Here is a 19,775-nt window from a genome sequence, read left to right as displayed (position 1 = left end):
CCCGCCCCCGGTCGGGTTGCCCTGCCCCTCGCCCGAGCTCCTCTCCCACTCTGACGCACCTCGGGAAAGAGTGGGTAGCTTCCCAAGATGGCGAGCCTACTGAAGGCGGTGGCGGTTGCTTCGGGCGCAGTAGGTGAATACCTCGTGCAGCCGGGGTTCGCCGGGGGGTGGGGCGCGCGGGACGCGAGGCCGGGGGCTGGAGGAGGCGGCGGGTAGCCAGAGCAAACACATCCTCTGCACTCTGTCTCCCCCACCCCCCCAGGAGGCGCGTTCCGTGGTCTCTGTCTGCACCTGTGGGCAGGAGGTATATCCAAGGAACGTCTTCGGTTAGCGTGGGGTTTCCATATAGTATTTGATTCTCACCGCCACCCTGGGAAGTGTGTGCAGTTGACGTTGCCCCTCTTTATAGGTGGCTCCCAAAGAGGCGAGGGAACCTGCCCAAGGGGACTGACAGCAAGGCCGGGACAGAAGTAGATGCAGTAAATGCAATAGGGACAGTGAGTTTTAGCTTTACAGTGCACCATAAGAGATTGGGGAGAAACTAGAAAGAAGGGCAAGTAGTTTAAAAAAACGTAAACTGAACTCCCACGTACTTCCAGTATCCTGCTGGGAACACTTGGAGGTCAGTTGTGTAAATACCAAAGGAGTGTTTTTCCTTTCGTGAAGTAATATATTTACCATCTTGTATGTAAACAGGAAAGATAAAGGCAGACGGATCTGGAAGGTTGCTTGAGTCCTCTACACCTCCATTAAAAAAAAAAAAAAGCTGGATAGAATCAGTAATGACAGAAACTCAAGTTTTCTGACTCCCAGGCCACCCACTTTCTTCTCTTTCTCTCTTTTTCTTTTTTCTCCTTCATCAGAGGGCCACTATTTCCCTTAATCTGAAATTCCCTGTTAGGAAGAATGCCAAGTGGTAATGTTTCAGAGTTACTCCTGGACATTTGTCCTGAAGCCTTCAGCTTAGCAACCTTCAAAAAGTGTTCAAGGGGACGAATCTTTAATAATGTTAGGCCTCTCTGCTAGATAGTGCTCTCTGTGTCCAAACTTACAGTTCTAGTCTTCCTTTGAAGTCCCGTCTCAAACTGAAGCAGTTATTTATCGATCACTGTAGTCTTTCTTACCAGTCACAACGTTTCTTTTGCATTTATCATGGCAAGTCACCAGGGCTAAGTGATGAGCCACATACAAAGAAGTGCACCTTAATAGTTTTAATTGTCTCAGCACTTAGCAGTTTAAAGAGGTGATGTGTATACATGAAAAAATATTGTAACAGGCTGAGCCCACGTTGTTGAAATGAATCTAATTAATAGGTGATTCTCAGGTTCTTACAATAACACTCCTTCCTAGCCTGTCCTTCCTCTCCTTGGTAAAATACAAACAGTATCTTAGCTCACACACAATTGCAAGTAACCCTTTGCAAAAAAAAAATTCATAAGACAAAGAGTCATCTCTCATTATCTCTGAGAAAGCCATCTGGGGGCACTTGGGTGGCTGGATCAGTTGGTTGGGCGTCATAGTCTTGATTTCAGCTGAGGTCATGATCCAGGCTTGTGAGATCCAGCTCCCACACCCTGGACTCTGTCATGGTCTGGAGGGTTGTGTACTGCACTGTCATCCCCTCTGCACGCCCTGCACACTCTCAAGGCTTTCTGCCCCTGCCAGTGCCTGAATTCCCACTGCACACCATCAGTTGCCAATCGCCTGCTCCCTGCCTGCACTCTGGAGGGTAACAACCCTCAACCAGCTCTGGCCTGCCTAAACCCACCAACTTCTCTGCTATTTGCTGGCTGAATCATACCTTCTCCCATAAAGTCTGAACCCCTTCCAAGATTGTCCCTCAAGTATTCTTGCTCAGCTCTAAGGTATCACACAGAGTTTCCTTATATCTCACAGTTACTATTTTGTCATAGTTAGTCATTCCTTTTACCAGATTTTCCTTGTTTAACAATGTGTCATTTCTACCTCTTGATTAAACCTAGACTATGACAGAATTGGTCTTGGGAGTGGTCCTAGGAGGTAGACCCCTAAAGACCGGATTTGGGGATTGGTTTGCTCATGCTCTTAACCTTGAGTGCAGTGCTGAACTTGCCAAAGGTGGGTGGTAGGATGCTAGTAACCCATGGAATACAGTTGCATCACAATTAATCAAGGTATGAACTATGGTTGACAGATGAAGTGGCAACAGAAACATGTAATTTGTGAACCCAAGTAGCTGCCATGCTTGACTCTTATGGCAGTAGTGACAACTGTAAGGCCTGTGATGTGGCCTGGATCCTTCTGAGTGCACTTGAGTGCTTACAGGCAGGAAATGACAAACTGATGGGGCGCCTGGGTGGCTCAGTCAATTAAGTGTCCGACTTCAGCTCAGGTCATGATATGGTTTGTGAGTTCGAGCCCCGCATTAGGCCCTGTGCTGACAGCTCAGAGCCTGGAGCCTGCTTTAGATTCTGTGTTTTCCTCTCTCTGCGCCTCCCCTACTCATACTCTGTCTCTCTTTCTCTCAAAAGTAAAGAAACATTAAAAAAAATTTTTTTTTAAAAAGAGGAAGGGAATGTAACTTCCAACAAGTCATACATTTATTGCAAGAACTGAGTACTAATATACATTTTTTTAAAAAAAAAATTATATAGACATCTTGTCATAGAGAAAAGTAAAATGAAAACAGTGTTCTGCAAAGGCTGGCTTTGATTTATCCTCCTATTTCAGATGCTTCAGCCGTAAATAACCCCACTTTTTCATTTATCATAGTTAAATATACATAACAAAATTTGCCATCTTAACCATATTTAGGTGTACAGTTCAGTGACATTAAATACAGTTGACCCTTGAACAACACAGGTTTGAACTGCATGGTCCAATTACACTCACAATTTTACAATATAGTACTGTAAGTATATTTTCTCTCCCTTGGTTTTCTTAATAACATTTTCTTTTTTTCTAGCTTACTTTATTGTAAGAATATATAGATATACATTACATACAATGTACAAAACATGTGTTAATCAACTGTTTATGTTATCAGTAAGACTTCCAGTCAACAGTTACGTTTTGGGGTAGTCGAAAGTTACATGTGGATTTTCAACTGTGTTGGGGTTGGCACTCTTAACCCCCCCATTTTGTTCAAGAGTCAACTGTATTTCCGTATTGTGCAACCATCACCACTATCCGTCTCCAGAACTTTTTCATCATCCCAAACTGAACCTCTATACCCATTCAACAATAACTCCCCCATTATCCTCTTCCCCTAGCCCTGGCAGCCACTGTAAAACTTTCTCTCTATGAATTTGACTACTCCAGATGCTGTATATACAGTATTACACCTTTGCATATCTTGTTTGAGGAAACGTAACACATTTAGAAAGCCAGTCGTCAGAAGTGCCTTCAAGATGGTTGGTAAGAAGACCATATATTTTGAGCATTCAACAAGTGGATTTCACAGCATCGTATAATATTTTTGAATTATACAATATTCATCCTTTTGTGACTGGCTTATTTCACTTAGCGTGTTTTTAAAGCATGACACTTATGTGTCAGAACTTCATTCCTTTTTAAGGTTGACAAATATTCCATTGTAAGTGTACACCACATTTTATAATTTTCATCTGTCAGTGGACATGGGTTATTTCCATTATTCTGGCCATTGTGAATAATACATATATGAACATGGATATATAAATATCTCTTCAAAAGCCGGTTTTTAGTAGTGGGATTGCTGGATCATGTGGTAATTTTATGTTATGACTCCATCTTTAAGGAACATAATACTTCACAGAAAAATAGGAGAAGCTCAGAAAAATGAATGCTGTTAAGCACACACAGTAAATTCCAGTTTGGCTTGCAAAGGATTGGCTTCGTGAAAAGGTTAGTTTTAAAAATGGAAGTTGAATCAATTAGACAACAGTGGGCAAGTTATAGGACTGTGAGGAGACATTTACTTTTATTATGGAGTCATGTGTAAGTGGGGTAACAGAAACATGGTCTGTTTGCTGACTGTGATGAATAAAAAGTTATTCCTGACCATAGTTTTAAATAGGTCGAAAATATTATATGATGCTGTGAAATCCACTTGTTGAATGCTCAAAATATGTGGTCTTCTTACCAACCATCTTGAAGGCACTTCTGATGATTGGCTTTCTAAGTGTGTTACATTTCCTTGAACAAGATATGCAAAGGTTCAGACTTAACAACTTATTACATGTTCTAAATTAGATTATGTAAAGTTTGTACAACTTTGAAAATATGTAAGAAGACATTGAATTGTACACTTCAAATGGGTGATCCTTATAGTGTATAAATTATATCTCAATAAGATGTTAGTAAGACCTTATTACAAGTGATTGTCACAATTCTGTGAAACTTTATGTACAAATTTAACATACAGTGTCTTTAAACAGTAAGAACCATTAATGCATTTGAGTATAGACAAACTAAACCTTTACTTATTTGGAGCCAATGTTTGGAAAGCCTGGTGTCTGAAATAAATGGATGGAAGGAAATGCAATGTTATTTTTAAGTCACGGCACTAACAGTATTTAGCAAGAGCCAGTATTGAGGGACAGATAGGAATCAGAGTTAACACACACACCAGATTTGGTAACATATCTATTTCTTGCATATCAGATTTCTTGATATGTGGACGTCATTTGTTTTATAAATCTGTAGATACTCATCTTTGCAATCCTATTGGATTTTAACGCTCCTGTTTTTAAATATCTGATGTATTTATTCATATATTTGTACATTGTAGTTTATTGTGAAACTATGTGGAATAGTCACAAATTACATATTATAGAGTTCAAGGTAATGCAGTTGTACCTTTCTGAGATGGAAGACAGAAAAACGTAAAGCTACACTTGTAAATTCCAACCAGTCAGAGGTCAACCTTAAATAAAAATATCTTTTCAAAGTTGCCAAGGACTTGGGGCACCTGGGTGGCTTAATCAGTTAAGCGTCCAACTTCAGCTCAGGTCTTAATCTTGTAGTTCATGAGTTTGAGCCCTGTGTCAGGCTCTGTGCTGACCGCTTGGAGCCTGGAGCCTGCTTCAGAGTCTCTCTCTCTCTCTCTCTCTCTCTCTCTCTCTCTCTCTCTTTCTCTCTCTCTCTCTTTCTCTCTCCCTCTCCCTCTCCCTCTCTCTCTCTCTCTCTCTCTTTCTCTGTCCCTCCCCTGCTTGTTCTCTGTCTCTCTCAAAAATAAACAGTAAATATTTTTTTAAAAGGAAACCTTTTAAAATAAAATAAAAGTTGCCAAAGGCAAAGGAGAAAGTAAAACTTTTTAAAGGTTCACAGACTTTTCAGAAATCATTTTTTATTAAGTGTCTACAAGGGTCTATATCACGGTACCCCTTTATTCCATGTTTCCTGCTCCAGTTTGCTTGTTCTACAAGATTTCACATTTTGCCCATAGCATCATCCCGTTGTTGTTGTTTTAAGGTAATTCACATAACACAAAATTCTTGAATGTACAATTTAGCAGCATTTATTACATTTATCATGTTGTGCAACCTTCACCTTTATTTATTCCAAGACATTTTGCCCACCCCAAAAGGAAATCTCATGCCAGTTCAGCCAATCCCCATTCCCTTCTCCCTCTAGCCCTTGACAACCACTATCCTGCTTCTTGTCTCTGTGGACTTCCCCATTCTGGATATTTTATATAAATGGAGTCATACAGTGTATGACCTTTTATGTCTGACTCTGTCACTTCACATAATGTTTTCAGGGTTCATCCATGTTGTATCATTGCTTCATATCCATTGTATGGATAATATTTCGTTGTATGGCTATGAATCATCTCCCATTGCTTGGCTGTTGGGGAATAGTGCTGTTGTGAACATTTGTGTCCAAGTTTCTGTTTAAGTCGTGTTTTCAATTATTTTAGGTACCTAGGAGTGGAATTTCTGAGTCATATACTAATTGTATATTTAACTTTTTGAGTTTTCCAAACTGTTCCATGGCAGCTCTGTCATTTTACATTCTTACCAGCAATGTAAAAAGCAGATTCCAATTTCTCCATATCCTCATCAACAGGTTTTATTATGGGTATGAAATGGTATCCTGTTGTGTTTTTGATTTGCTTTTCCCTAATGGCTATGATATTGAGGATCTTATGTGCTTTTTTGGCTATTTTTATGTTTTTAACCCTTCATTTTTAAAAAATTTACTTAAGTAATCTCTATGCCAATGTGGCATAGAATTATTGAATTCTTACCAGCATCCCTGTGTTTATTTTTACTCTATTCCTAAGGCTCAAATAAAACCAATATAGTGATATTTCTTTTTTCAAACTAGTTTACATTTCTAGAGATAAGATAAGCCTGTAGAGCCACAAAGTCTTGACTGTTACATTATATAAAGATGTTGTTATCTATTTTTCCTAACATAGAGTGAAGATTCATTTTATGTTCTGTTAAAAAGAAACAGAACCAGTCATTCCAATAAACTTTTTCCTTTTCTCCCATTTTCAAATGGTAAGGTGGTTATGGAGAAAGACAGGCTATACTGAGGCTTCTAATGACATGACTTGCTTGGACTTCCTTTTCAGTGCCAGAGGTTTAGAAATGTCCCCCAAAAAACTGGTACAGTATGTAAAACTTTACCTTTGCTTGGACATTTTGTTTGTTCCTTTGATATTTCTTTATGTCCCATTGCTAAGTAATAGGATGCCTGCCAAGGAAATACCAGTTGCCCCATCTCTTGTAGAGATAATACTGGTAAGGACAATTCAGAAATACCTAGACTCCGTATTTGACATACTCTTAAAATTTCACAGAGCAAAGGACTTATCCATTTTATTCTAAAGCTCATTGGCCCTACCTACTGTGTTTTTTTTTTTTTATAATACAAATACATTCTGTATCGAACTTTTGTTGTAAAATGCACAGATAGTAGAGATGCAAAGAAAGAAGGAAAGAGCAGTTTGACCAATGATTTTTTAATTCTCATTTTTTTAATTTTAATTTTATATAGAACACAAGCAGGGGAGAGGGGCAGAGGCAGAGAGAGAGAGAATCCCAAGCAGGCTCCATGCCCAATGCAGTGCCTAGTGTGAGGCTCAAGTCCACGACCCGGGGATCATGACCTGAGCCAAAATCAAGAGTCAGCCACTCAACTGACTGAATCACCCAGGTGTCCCGGTTGTTAGCATTTTAAAAATTCACTACCACTGTGCCCTTGAGATAGTTTCTGCATGCCACTCAGCAAACAATTACTGTATGTCAGTAACAATAAGAATGGCTGAATTTGTTGTGTACCTGTTATATATGTATGGCACTGTATTATATTTTTTACATCAAATATCTATACAACAAACTTAACAAGGTAGATGTTTGGTAGGTAGTACCAGAATTTTTTAAAAACTGAAATAAAATACAACAGAGTAGAAAATATCAGAGCACATCACATCTATTGAGGATTAGGTATGCCTTTCATGAAATTTACTTTCAATTGTACATTTATGTATGTGCTTACTAAGTTGGCATATGCTTGAATTTCATAATACAATGAGTCCATAGAACTGGGCTGTGTCAACCTATTGATAATGACAACCTTTGGATATTTCAGTAACCAATAATACAGGCTTGAGCATACCAGAAGACTATCTTAGGTGGAATTTTGCCTTCTGCTGACCTATGATGCATCACATTTGTCAAGCAGAGTACCATGCACTGGTTACCAGTCCCAGAGGAGGAATCTAAACACTTCGGCCCATTGCATCTTGGTATCAGAGTCGCCAAAGAAAACACAAGCACTGGATGGAACAATGCTTTACTTACATAGAAATGAGATAGGGCAAGATTATCTTTAATGGTGGGTTTGGTCCACCATCACCAATGGGTCTCTCCCAGTGGTCAGTGCAGGACAGTTTGCTCACGCCCCTCTTGTGTCACAGTACAAAGAACCCTGTTCTCTCTCTGCAGAGGACCGCTATAACAGGTTTGCCGTATGATGCACACACGTTAAGCTGAGACAAAAGAGCACTCACTGAGTCTGGAGGAAGGAAAGATATTCCCAGCACAGTGTGATACACAGGCTGTGTGGGCTCTTTATCTCTTGCCAAAGAACTTTTCATCCTTCTGTGGTTAAGCGGGGGTTAACATATGAGACTGCCTTTCCCCACAAGGTCTATGGTCTATAGTAGTGTTACTTTAATTTCCTTGTTATCAAAAATTTCAGTAAAAAGGAATTAACTATTTTTTAGTTCTGTGATACTAAGTACTATTTAAAGTATTTTCCATTAAGAGCTAAACCTAATTGTTTAGAATATGTGTTCTTCAATATGCTATTTTGTACTTTTTTTTAATTAAGTGATGTAGTTTTACAAGATTATTCTTAGACCTCATATATGTATACAGTTTTCATCTTGGGGAGAATCCGGCTCTTAAAGTCCAGTGTTTTGGGAACTGGGGAAACAGTAATCCACAGGGAGGACACATTATAGGTCTCTTCAGTTTCTTTTTTTTTTTTTTTTTTATTATATGAAATTTATTGTCAAATTGGTTTCCATACAACACCCAGTGCTCATCCCAAAATGTGCCCTCCTCAATACCCATCACCCACCCTCCCCTCCCTCCCACCCCCCATCAACCCTCAGTTTGTTCTCAGTTTTTAACAGTCTCTTATGCTTTGGCTCTCTCCCACTCTAACCTCTTTTTTTTTCTTTTTCTTTTTTTTTTTTTTTTTCTTTTTTCCTCCCCCTCCCCCATGGGTTCCTGTTAAGTTTCTCAGGATCCACATAAGAGTGAAACTATATGGTATCTGTCTTTCTCTGTATGGCTTATTTCACTTAGCATCACACTCTCCAGTTCCATCCACGTTGCTACAAAAGGCCATATTTCATTTTTTCTCATTGCCACGTAGTATTCCATTGTGTATATAAACCACAATTTCTTTATCCATTCATCAGTTGATGGACATCTCTTCAGTTTCTTAATGAAAGAAGTTTCTTCACATTCAGAAGCAATTCTTCTCGTCTTCAAAATTATAAAAAGAAACCATAAGAAAAAACTGGTCTCAGAGGGAATTCTCATAAGTTTAAGGATCCTCTTAATGTTTGCTTGTCTTTCTTTTCTTTAGTAATCATTAAAATAAAATCTTATTAAAGAGCACTGTAATAGGCATGGCTTTAATACATATTGCAGAATATAAGACAAAAAACTGGTTATAGGTAGAGGAGAAAATTGCTTGTTCTCATCATTAAATGAGTATTGTGTCCCTGTCAACTTCAAACTTACCCCTTGTGAAATACAGAGAATAGCAAGTTACTCTTTTTTTAAAAAATTTTAATGCTTATTTTTGAGAGAGAGAGAGAGAGAGAGAGAGAACGAACGTGAGTGGGGGAGGGGCAGAGAGAGAGGGAGACACAGAATCCAAAGCAGGCTACAGGCTCTGAGCTGTCAGCACAGCCCAACAAGGGGCTCAAACTCAAGAACGTGAGATCATGACCTGAGTTGAAATCACACACTTAACCCACGGAGCCACTGCAAGTCATTCTTAATGCTGTGTAGCTGTCCTTGAAGTATTATCAATAAATAGAAATTGTTATGAAAAATGCCATCTTTGTTTTATATCTAAAAAGCTCACAATTAGTTTTTTAATTCCAGACAGTTGTTTCATGGCAGAGTAATTTTGACGTCTTTTTTCCGTTAAACTCCCCAATTTAATTTCAGTAATTAAAACCAGAATATGTATATAAATAATGTTTATATGTATTAGTCATTTAGTTTTTTTTTTTTAATTAATTTTATAAATCCATCAATTCTCAAGAAGGCTATCAATGGCTGTTCAATTTTTCAGGGTTTTTTTCCAGACTTCAGACTTCACCTCCAAAAGTAAAAGCTCTTTCCACATCACAGTCCTTGCATCAAGTGGCAGGTCCTGTGTGGAACCTGGGTCGACTCAATCATGTAGCAATTGCAGTGCCAGACTTGGAAAAAGCCAAGGTATTTTATGAGAATGTTCTGGGGGCCCAGGTAAGCGAGGTGGTCCCTGTTCCTGAGCATGGTGTATCTGTTGTTTTTGTCAACCTGGGAAATACCAAGATGGAACTGCTTCATCCACTGGGAAATGACAGCCCAATTGCAGGTTTTCTGCAGAGAAACAAGGCTGGAGGAATGCATCATGTCTGCATTGAGGTATTTTATTTTAATGTTTGGTGTTTCCAATTTCTCTTACAAAGTGTCTTTTACTTTTTAAGACCATGTATTGTCACTGTCATCAGAAACTGGTAGTAAGTTATTTAAAGGGAATGGTAATTCTGGTCTTACTCAAAGGTAGATCTATCAGTATATTCTCTTGCCCTATAGAAAATTATAAACAATAATAATAACATCTTTTATTGAAGTCTGGATTTAATGGCCACAATAAAGGCCACCAAAGCTGCCAAAACAGATTTACATCTTTGCTGTAGTGTTTATTGATTATACATGACCTTCCATATAATAGGAATACAGCTGCTTTCACTATCACAAGGTGATTAGAAGAAGCAGGTGAAAAGACTTTATACAGTAAGAATTTCCGTATATATGCTAAATATTCTTATGATTATTTTCTATCCTTAAAATTCTTATACCTTGTTCCTTATTACAAAAGCAGTGCATTTTCAATTACTGACCGTGATTTTTAAGACCTTTCAATCGCATCTGCTTACAATTCCCAAGAAAAACTTGAAATGTTAGATAAGAATATTCTCATTAGAGAGCCTGTATCTGTAGATATTCATGTTCAGATAACTGCCTTTTGTAATATCATCAATACTAATTATGCTTTGGTTTAAATTATTTTGATAGGACAATTCTTTTGATAAAAAAGAATGGCATAATTAATAAGTAGGCCTCGTTCCTAATGTAGAAAACAAAGGGGTTGACTGTAGAGGGAACTCAAAGGTTTATTCAGTTCATATTACAAACATATTTGAGAACCTACAATGTGTACTGTACTGAGAGTGGGATTTAGCGAAGAAGAAATGGACTGTGCTCACAGTGAGGAGGGGCAGCTGTTTAAACAAGCAATTACAGTATCCTTTGATAAGGAGAATTAACATACATGTCTTCTCAGTAACACAAATGAGGGAAAGGTTGATTGCCCCTGACAGGTGGAAGAGGTGAGAACACACCACAGGGCATGAGTTATAATGAATGTGAAGGAATTCCCGAGGTCCACAAGAGGAGGAGGTATTCCAGGCAGAGGGAATAGCATATGGAAAGGAATAGAGTTACCGTAACAACTGGCATTGAATCCTTTGGCTGTGTACGAAGTACTCAATGTGTATTATTTTCTTTAATTTTCATCGCTATTCTGTGAGCTACTCTACTCACCTTCCTCAGGTGAGGAAACAGAGACTTGAGCAGTTAACTTTTTTATTTTTTATTTTTTATTTTTTAAAATGAAAACATTTTTTAAATGTTTATTTTTGAGAGAGAGAGAGAGCCAGCGAGCACAAGTGGGGGGAGGGGCAGAGAGAGAGGGAGACACAGAATCTGAAGCAGGCTCCAAGCTCTGAGCTGTCAGCACAGAGCCCAGCGCGGGGCTCGAACCCACCAACCATGAGATCATGACCTGAGCTGAAGTCAGACACTTAACTGACTTAGCCACCCAGGCACCCCTGAGCAGTTAACTTACCATAGACAAGTTAGTAGTAAGTGGCAAGGCTGAGGTTCAAACCCAGATTTGTTCTGATTCCAGGATCTGCACTGTTGGCCATGGTGCCAGATTGCCTTCATTGTATTGGTTGAGTTTAAAATTTGAGGTAAGGGAGCCATAAAATGGTATTATTTATTGTTAATATTTAACCTTTACCCCCTTTTTTAGGAGTTTAATTTTGGCTGCCGGTCTTTATTTTAGTAGATATGAGGGTTTGTTTAAGACCTCTCCAGGATGAGGGGCGCCTGGGTGGCTCGGTCGGTTAAGTGTCCGACTTCGGCTCGGGTCGTGATCACACAGTCAGTGAGTTTGAGCCCCACGTTGGGCTCTGTGCTGACAGCTCAGAGCCTGGAGCCTGCTTTGGATTCTCTGTCTCTCTCTCTCTGCTCCTCCCCCACTCATGCGTGCTCTCTCTCTCTCTCTCTCACTCTTTCTCAAAAATAAATAAAGCATGAAAAAAATTAAAAGAAAAAGACCTCTCCAGGATGAGAGGCAGGATCATAAACCTTTGAATTCACTCTTCCCTCTCCCACACTACAGTGTCTGTGTCCTACATCAGAGAGCCCATGTCTTCAAAGGAAGCTGCTATGTGAGTTAGTTCAGTTTAAGTAAGAATAGTGGAAGTTCAGTAATGTAACGGCAAATTCAAAAGTACAGATTAAAAGGGGGAAATAAAAATGTATAGCAGTATAAAATGAAGGTGTGTAATAGGAGAAGGTGTAAAAAGTTAGTTGTTGCTATGTTAGCATGACACCCCTCCCCCTGCCATTGCTCTCTGTTCTTTGTAAAAATTAAAGTGGCTTAACTAGATCGATCGATCAATCAATAGATAGATAGGAAATAGGTAGATAGGTAGGTAAGTAGATAGAATGATTTTATTTTTTCTGTTCTCAGTCTAAAAGCTAAGTGTCCTAGAGGCGAGTCCTGTAAGGAAAGGATCTGGAAATTACACATATCACTCCTGTTCGTGTCCTGTTGGCCCAAGCTTAGTCACATGGTATGGTTGGCTGAAAGTGCAGTCTGAGTCAAGCAGTTATGTGCCCTGCTAAAACTTGGGCTGTTGCTATAATTAAAAGGAGGAAAAGGTGGGGCACCTGGGTGGCTCAGTCAGTTAAGCATCGGACTTCGGCTCAGGTCTGATCTCACCGTTTGTGAGCTCGAGCCCCATATCAAGCTCTATATTGACAGCTCAGAGCCTAGAGCCCGCTTCAAATTCTGTGTCTCCCTCTCTCTCTGCCCCTCCCCTATTCACACTCTGTGTGTGTGTCTCTCTCTCAAAAATAAATACACATTAAAAAAATTTTTTAAAAAGGAGCAAGAGGAGAATGCATGTTGGAGACCACCAATCTATGCTGCACTTGGTAATTTTAAAAAAATGGTATTGCCGAGATAGCATGACCCTTTTTCCGAATGAAGATATGCTATAGGATGTTAACATTAGAGAGTTAGTGTTACCTGCTGCAGCAGTATGTGAGATCAAGTTGTCATCACATGCAGGGGTTTGATTCCCTGACTCACCAAATGGAACAAAATTCCCTGCCTATACTTGAACAGGACACATTTTTGCTGAATAAAGCCACTGAGATTTCAGGGTAAATTATTTTAGCACAGTGTAACCTAGTCTATTCTGGCTAATACAACTTGGGTCTGAAATTGCCTTCTACTGAAAGTACAAAAAGGGATCGAATTGGTCAGAAAATACTTCCTTGGTCATTAGAGTTACTGTTGCCATTGATACGCATTATCCCACAACTTTGGGGTGGCAAACAGCAACTATTTGATTTTGGTTAGGATTTTGTGGGTTAGGAGTTTGGGGGAAGGCTCTGCCTGGCAGTTCTAACTTGGGCTCTCTCATGTGCTTGCAGTCAAATACTGGCTGGGGCTGCAGTCATATGAAGGCTCAACTGGGCTGGGCATCCCACATGCCTCACTTGAGGTGGCGGTTGATTCCAGCCAGCAGCTGGTTGCTCAGCCCAGCTTTCCAGTAGGAGCACCTGCGTGTAACCTATTCATCTTCACCTGCTGACAGTAGTTTAAGGATAGTCGGACTTCTTTTTGTTTAAGATTTATTTATTTTTGAGAGAGGGAGAGCATGAGTGCAGGAGGGGCAGAGAGAGAGGGAGACAGGATCTAAAGCACGCTCTGTGCTGACAGCAGAGAGCCTGATGCAGGACTCAAACTCACGAACCGTGTGATTATTACCTGAGTCCAAATAGGATGCTTAACCAACTGAGCCACCCAGGCACCCTGGGATCATTGGACTTCTTACTGCACAGTTGGTTTCCCCCAGAGTGAGTGTCCCAGGAGAGCCAGGCAGGACCATATGGCCATTTCTGTCCTAGTCTCAAAAGGCCCACAGCAGTCTTGGTCATAAACAAACTTTTCAGGCAGATCAACTATGTGGGAAGAGGACAAAGACCCTACCTCTTGATGGGAGGAGCAGCAAAGAGTCCATGGACAAGTTTTAAAAGTGTATAGCCATCAACATACTAATGTGCTCTAAACAAAAGGACAATGTGGAAAACTTTTAAATGCTGTAGAATGATTTTATTTTCAACTAGCCAGAGGTGGGAACCAACAACATTCTCATATGCATGAGGAAGTGACCTATTTAGCCTTTGTAAATGTAAAGAGACTTGAGCTTGGTGCTTGATAAGGTAGAAGATGATAAATATCACATAAACAAAAACCAGAGACTTCAGCTTTTCCTGTTTTGGGAATAGACAGCATTCAGAAATGTGTCTTCTGAAAATGCTCGTAATCTTCTATTTTATGGCCCATAGCCATTTATTTCTTAACGCCATTCCTTCTTTTAAAATGTTAAATCTACCCCTTCAGAGAAGTGACTTTCTTTGTAATTATCACAAGGATACTTTATGTTCTTTTTCACTGAGACCTCACATAAAACCTCTGGTTTAGCAGGTTGTCTCTTATGGGTGTGCATCATAGCTCTTAGTTGACTTAACAGAGACTTTATTTTTTCATTTTTTTTTTTAAATATAATTTATTGTCAAGATGGCTAACATACAGTGTATACAGTGTGCTCTTGGTTTTGGGGGTAGATTCCCGTGAGACTTAACAGATTTTAGACAAAAATGTACTTTTTCTCGTACGTAGATTAGTATCTCACCCACTACCAACATTTTTCTGGCAAAGTTGGCTTTTGGTTTCCATTTTTTCTTGTAAGGTTTGCCCACATTTCTTACACTTGTGTGGTTTGTCTTTCACTAGAGGAAGTTTGGAAGTCTTCTCTTGCTTATGTGTGGACCAGGTAGCCAGCTGTTTCCTGGCACAACTTGTATTGATGGTGCCCATGTGCACTTCCTGCCTTCTGCAGGCCCCTCCCTGAGGAGATGGCTCTGGTATTGAGGAGAATAGGCTGTGCTTTCACTAAAGAACTTCACTAAAGAACTTGCCCAGACAGCAAGATGTATCACGGCGCAAGCCTTTCTTGTTCAGCAAATTTGTATTAAGGTTTCAAAATGTTTTTTAATGCTTCCATGCTAGTTGGTTAAACAGCTCCTGCTCTAAACCTCCTGAGTAACATCCCTCTTCCAGAAGGACCCTTCCCTGAGACCCCTACACTCCACACACACACACACACACACACACACACACACGCACGCACAGACACACACGCACAATTCATCTCCTAAAGGGTTAACACGTTCAGCAGGGGTCTTCCAGGACTCCCATCCTCAGTGAGGTCCCCCCATTCTATTTGGTTGGTGTCTTTGTCTATATTATATTGCTGGTTGTTGAGTATTTTCGGTTTCACTCTGATCTTCACTGTATTAGCTGCTGGGGACGCGTAGCTGAGTGGCCCACTTGCTTCAGGTGTTCACAACATGCCCTGCATTTTCCACAGAGGATTAGTGGTGACTGACCAAAATGCAGCTTATAAGAAATAAAAAAAGGACAGTAGTAATAGTGCAAGTTAGAACAAAAAGGAAATGTAAGGCAAGATAAAACTAAAGGTAAGATTAGTGTACCTATTTGCTTTGCCAAATAATGCTTTGTAGTGGCCAAAACAAATGAGAAAATGAACAGTATTCAAAATAATTATGGCTCCTTCTCCCTTCCTTCCCTTCCTGTACAATTCAATCTTGAAAACGTTAGGTAGGGCACTCCCTTGTTTGGGGGGAGAGCTGAAGTAGCCCAAATCAAGGTGTGTTGTGGCCAGAGTAGGGTAAATAGAGCATCTTTAGGTGGGAGATGCCTGCCATGGGAAAGCCAGAGACCAAGTAGGATGCCCATGCCTGGGGAGATCCAGCTCAGGGTGCAGTATTTGAGCAGAGTGGGGTGGGGGTCGTACCTGCAGGGAGGCAGCTCAGCTTCAGGTGTCAGAGTGAGAAGGTCATCAGCATGGAAGGCTAACCTAGTGTAGGCCTGTGGAGGATGACATTCATGGGAGTGGGGGGAGCATCATGGAGTGTAAGAGCCTGAATAGGGTGAAGGAGGCATTAACACCGTGTGTGTGTGTGTGTGTGTGCGCGCGTGCGCGTGTGTGTAGGGGGTACCCAGCATGGGGAATCAGGGCCTGGCTCCTATGAGGAGTGCATCAGTACAGGGGGAAATGGTGACTCAGTGTGGGGAGCTGAAGCCAAGTGGGATAGTGCATGTTGTCACATGGGGTGGCCTGATATGGGGAGCAAGGGCCTGACCAGGGTGAGGTAGACATCCACATGGGTTGGCAGCAGATATAGGGAGTCAGAGCTCAAACAAGGAGTGAAGGGTATGCATACATCGGGACAGTTCTGTGCAGGAAGTTGGGGCCCAGGCATGGTGAGGAGGGCTTAAAGTAGGAGTGCCCGAACCCAAGTGGGTCAGGAGGCTTCCACATGGGGCCTGGTAACATGGCATGGTAACTGGGAGCTCAGGGGGAGTGGGAGGTGCAGCCAGGTGAGGAGTCAGGGGACACACCTGCGGTGAAGAGTGCATTGCTGAGGGAGGTACAGCAGCAGGGATAGGGGCTGATTTCTTAGAGGGTTTAATGAAATAAGTAAGTACAGTGAAAATCATGGGAGTCAGGTTTCCCAGTCAAGAAATGACATTACAAGCACAGAAAGGATATTGAATTTCATCTGGAGATAATCCTCACTGCACCAGACTGATGGGGAAAAGCACATGATAAAAATGTTACTTAAAAAATAAGACAGGGGGCGCCTGGGTGGCGCAGTCGGTTAAGCGTCCGACTTCAGCCAGGTCACGATCTCGCGGTCCGTGGGCTCGAGCCCCGCGTCGGGCTCTGGGCTGATGGCTCAGAGCCTGGAGCCTGTTTCCGATTCTGTGTCTCCCTCTCTCTCTGCCCCTCCCCCGTTCATGCTCTGTCTCTCTCCCAAAAATAAATAAACGTTGAAAAAAAAAATTAAAAAAATAAGACAGGATTAGGGTGCCTGAGTGGCTCAGTTGGTTAAGCATCCAACTTCAGTTCAAGTCATGCTTTCACGGTTCATGAGTTCGAGCCCCACATCAGGCACTGTGCTGGCAGCTCAGAGCCTGGAGCCTGCTTTAGATTCTGTGTCTCCCTCTCTCTGTACCCCTCCCCTGCTCATGCTCTGTCTTTCTCTTAAAATAAATAAACATTAAAAAATTTTGGGGGGGTGGTGCCTAGGTGGCTCAGTTGGTTAAGTGCCTGACTTCGGCTCAGGTTATGATTTTACAGTTTAATATTTAATAAACATTAAAAAAAAATTTTTTTTTAATTTTTTAAATAAGACAGGGGCACCTGGGTGGCTTAGTCAGTTAAGTGTCTGACTCTTTTTATTTTTTCATTTTTTTTAATGTTTATTTATTTTTGAGAGAGAGAAAGAGCAGGAGCAGGGGAGGGGTAGAGAGAGAGGGAGTCACAGAATCTAAAGCAGGCTCCAGGCCTTGAGCTGTCAGCACAGAGCCTGACATGGGGCTTGAACTCACGAACCACAAGACCATGACCTGAACTGAAGTTGGTCACTTAACCAACTGAGCCACCCAGGAGCCCCAGTGTCTGACTCTTAATTTCAGCTCAGGTCATGATCCTCATGGTTTGTGAGATCGAGCACTGACCTTGCAGGGCCTGCTTGTGATTCTCTCCCTCTTTCTCTGTTCGTCTCCTGTGGGTTTTCTCTCTCTCTCTCTCTCTCTCTCTCTCTCTCTCTCTCTCAATAAACATTAAAAAAAAAAAAATAAGATACAGGGGTGCCTGGTTGACTCAGTTGGTTAAGTGTCTGAATTTGGCTCAGGTCGTGATCTCGCCGTTCCTGAGTTCCAGACCCATGTCAAGCTCTATGCTGACAGCTCAGAGCCTGGAGCCTGTTTCAGATTCTGTGTCTCCCTCTCTCTCTCTGCCCCTCCCCTACTTGTGCTCTGTCTCTCTCTCAAAAATAAATAAACATTTAAAAAAATAATAAAAAAAAGATACAGCGTAAAGAAATGTAGCAGTTTTATTTTCTGAGTGGTCCCATAATGGATGACTTATTTTTTTATTTGTTTTTATAGATCTTTTGCCATTGAGCATATATTATTTATGAAAGAAAAATTGTAAGGCTAGTAAGACAACTTATTTTTTGCATGCTGAGGAGTGTCTGTTCTTCAACCAAGAAGGCAGAAAATTCTGTTTTTTAAAAATTTCCATTCTCTTTTTGGCTTTATGATAAGCCCTAGGGAATAGCTAAGCTCCGCCAGTGAATTGTATGTCGCCAGTTCCCAGATGTGGGAGTTTCATTTGAAGATAACATTTCCAGAGACCAAACAAAAAAAGGGGGCGGTGTGATGAGGTTTTAAACTTTCTGTGTTATTAAGTAAGGAAAAAATTTTAAATTCCAACTACAGCTAAAATCATTTTGTAAAACTAAGAGCAATATATTACCAAGAAAAATAAAGAAGGAAAAGGAGAGATCCTCTTGAAATAAGAGAGTCCTATCAATTAAACAAATGTGAAAGCCGAGGTGACATATGCGCTTCTAAAATAATTCTCAAGAATACACAGGAACCCTCTGAACTCCATGCGAAGTGAGAACATTGTGAAGTTTGCATAATTTAGTTAGTTAGTTTTTAATTTGGGGGGAAAAGACAGTTGAAACAAATATTTTATCCAGGCTTTTAATTTTAACTGTCATGGATTTATATCAATTTGAAGATTAAATTTCATTCATTATTGATATCATTTAGCATCATAATTTTATATAAAATAAAAAGCCTATATTTTTGAAATTAGTCAAAACATGCATCCTTGGGGGCGCCTGGGTGGCGCAGTCGGTTAAGCGTCTGACTTCAGCCAGGTCACGATCTCGCGGTCCGTGAGTTCGAGCCCCGCGTCGGGCTCTGGGCTGATGGCTCAGAGCCTGGAGCCTGTTTCTGATTCTATGTCTCCCTCTCTCTCTGCCCCTCCCCCGTTCATGCTCTGTCTCTCTCTGTCCCAAAAATAAATAAACGTTGAAAAAAAAATTAAAAAAAAAAAAACATGCATCCTTGAAAGTAGCACATTACTCTGTGCATTACTCAAAGTAGAATTATTGAATTAGTATTGTTGTATACCTGACTTTAATGTGACATTGTATGTTAATTATACTTCAATAAACACTTTTTTTTAAGCAGAACATTATTGTTCATAAAATTTGGTCACTGAGAATTATAGACCTTAAGATTTTTTTTAAATTTCTTTTTGTCTTTTTTTAAGTAGGCCCATGCCCAACATGAGATTTGAACTCCCACCCCTGAGATCAAGGGTTGCATGCTCTACCAACTGAGCCAGTCAGGGACCCCCCATATCTTAAGATTAAAAAAAAAATGTCATTTAGTTCAACTCCTTGCCTTCAAGCAAGTAAGATTGCATTGACATTTTCAGATGAGGCAGTTAAGGACCAGAGTATAAGATTTACGTAGAGATTCTGAATTCTAATTGTGACAGTCTGAACATCTTTTATTTGGAGTATTGTCACTCTTAATTTACAAATGACAGGAGAAAATCAAAATAAATTTCCAGATACCAGGTACAATCCCATGACCACTACCACTAAAAGGAAAAGAAAAGAAAAGAAAAGAAAAGGGAGGGGGGAGGAAAGGAAGGAAGGAAGAAGGAAAGAAAAGGAAAGAAAGAAGAAAGAAAGAAAAGAAAAAAGCCAATAAGTTGAAATCAATAGCCCAGATTTTCACCA

General features: G+C 40.5%; 1 protein-coding gene across 1 annotated transcript in view; it reads left to right on the top strand.

Moving 5' to 3' along the window:
• Position 1: 1 nt before the first annotated feature.
• MCEE (methylmalonyl-CoA epimerase) overlaps positions 2–19,775 on the top strand; it is a 29,783-nt gene continuing 10,009 nt past the window's right edge. Inside the window, exons 1-2 of the mRNA XM_045448865.1 lie at positions 2–133; positions 9,796–10,133. Coding sequence (XP_045304821.1) covers positions 88–133; positions 9,796–10,133 — 384 coding nt within the window. The 5' untranslated portion in view covers positions 2–87. The remainder of the gene's footprint in view (positions 134–9,795; positions 10,134–19,775) is intronic.

The sequence above is a fragment of the Leopardus geoffroyi genome, chromosome B3 (genome assembly GCF_018350155.1).
Source record: "Leopardus geoffroyi isolate Oge1 chromosome B3, O.geoffroyi_Oge1_pat1.0, whole genome shotgun sequence".
In the NCBI taxonomy this organism is placed as follows: Eukaryota; Metazoa; Chordata; class Mammalia; order Carnivora; family Felidae; genus Leopardus; species Leopardus geoffroyi.
The sequence above is the reverse complement of the archived record's forward strand: the minus strand, read 5'-3'. Positions and strand labels throughout refer to the sequence as shown.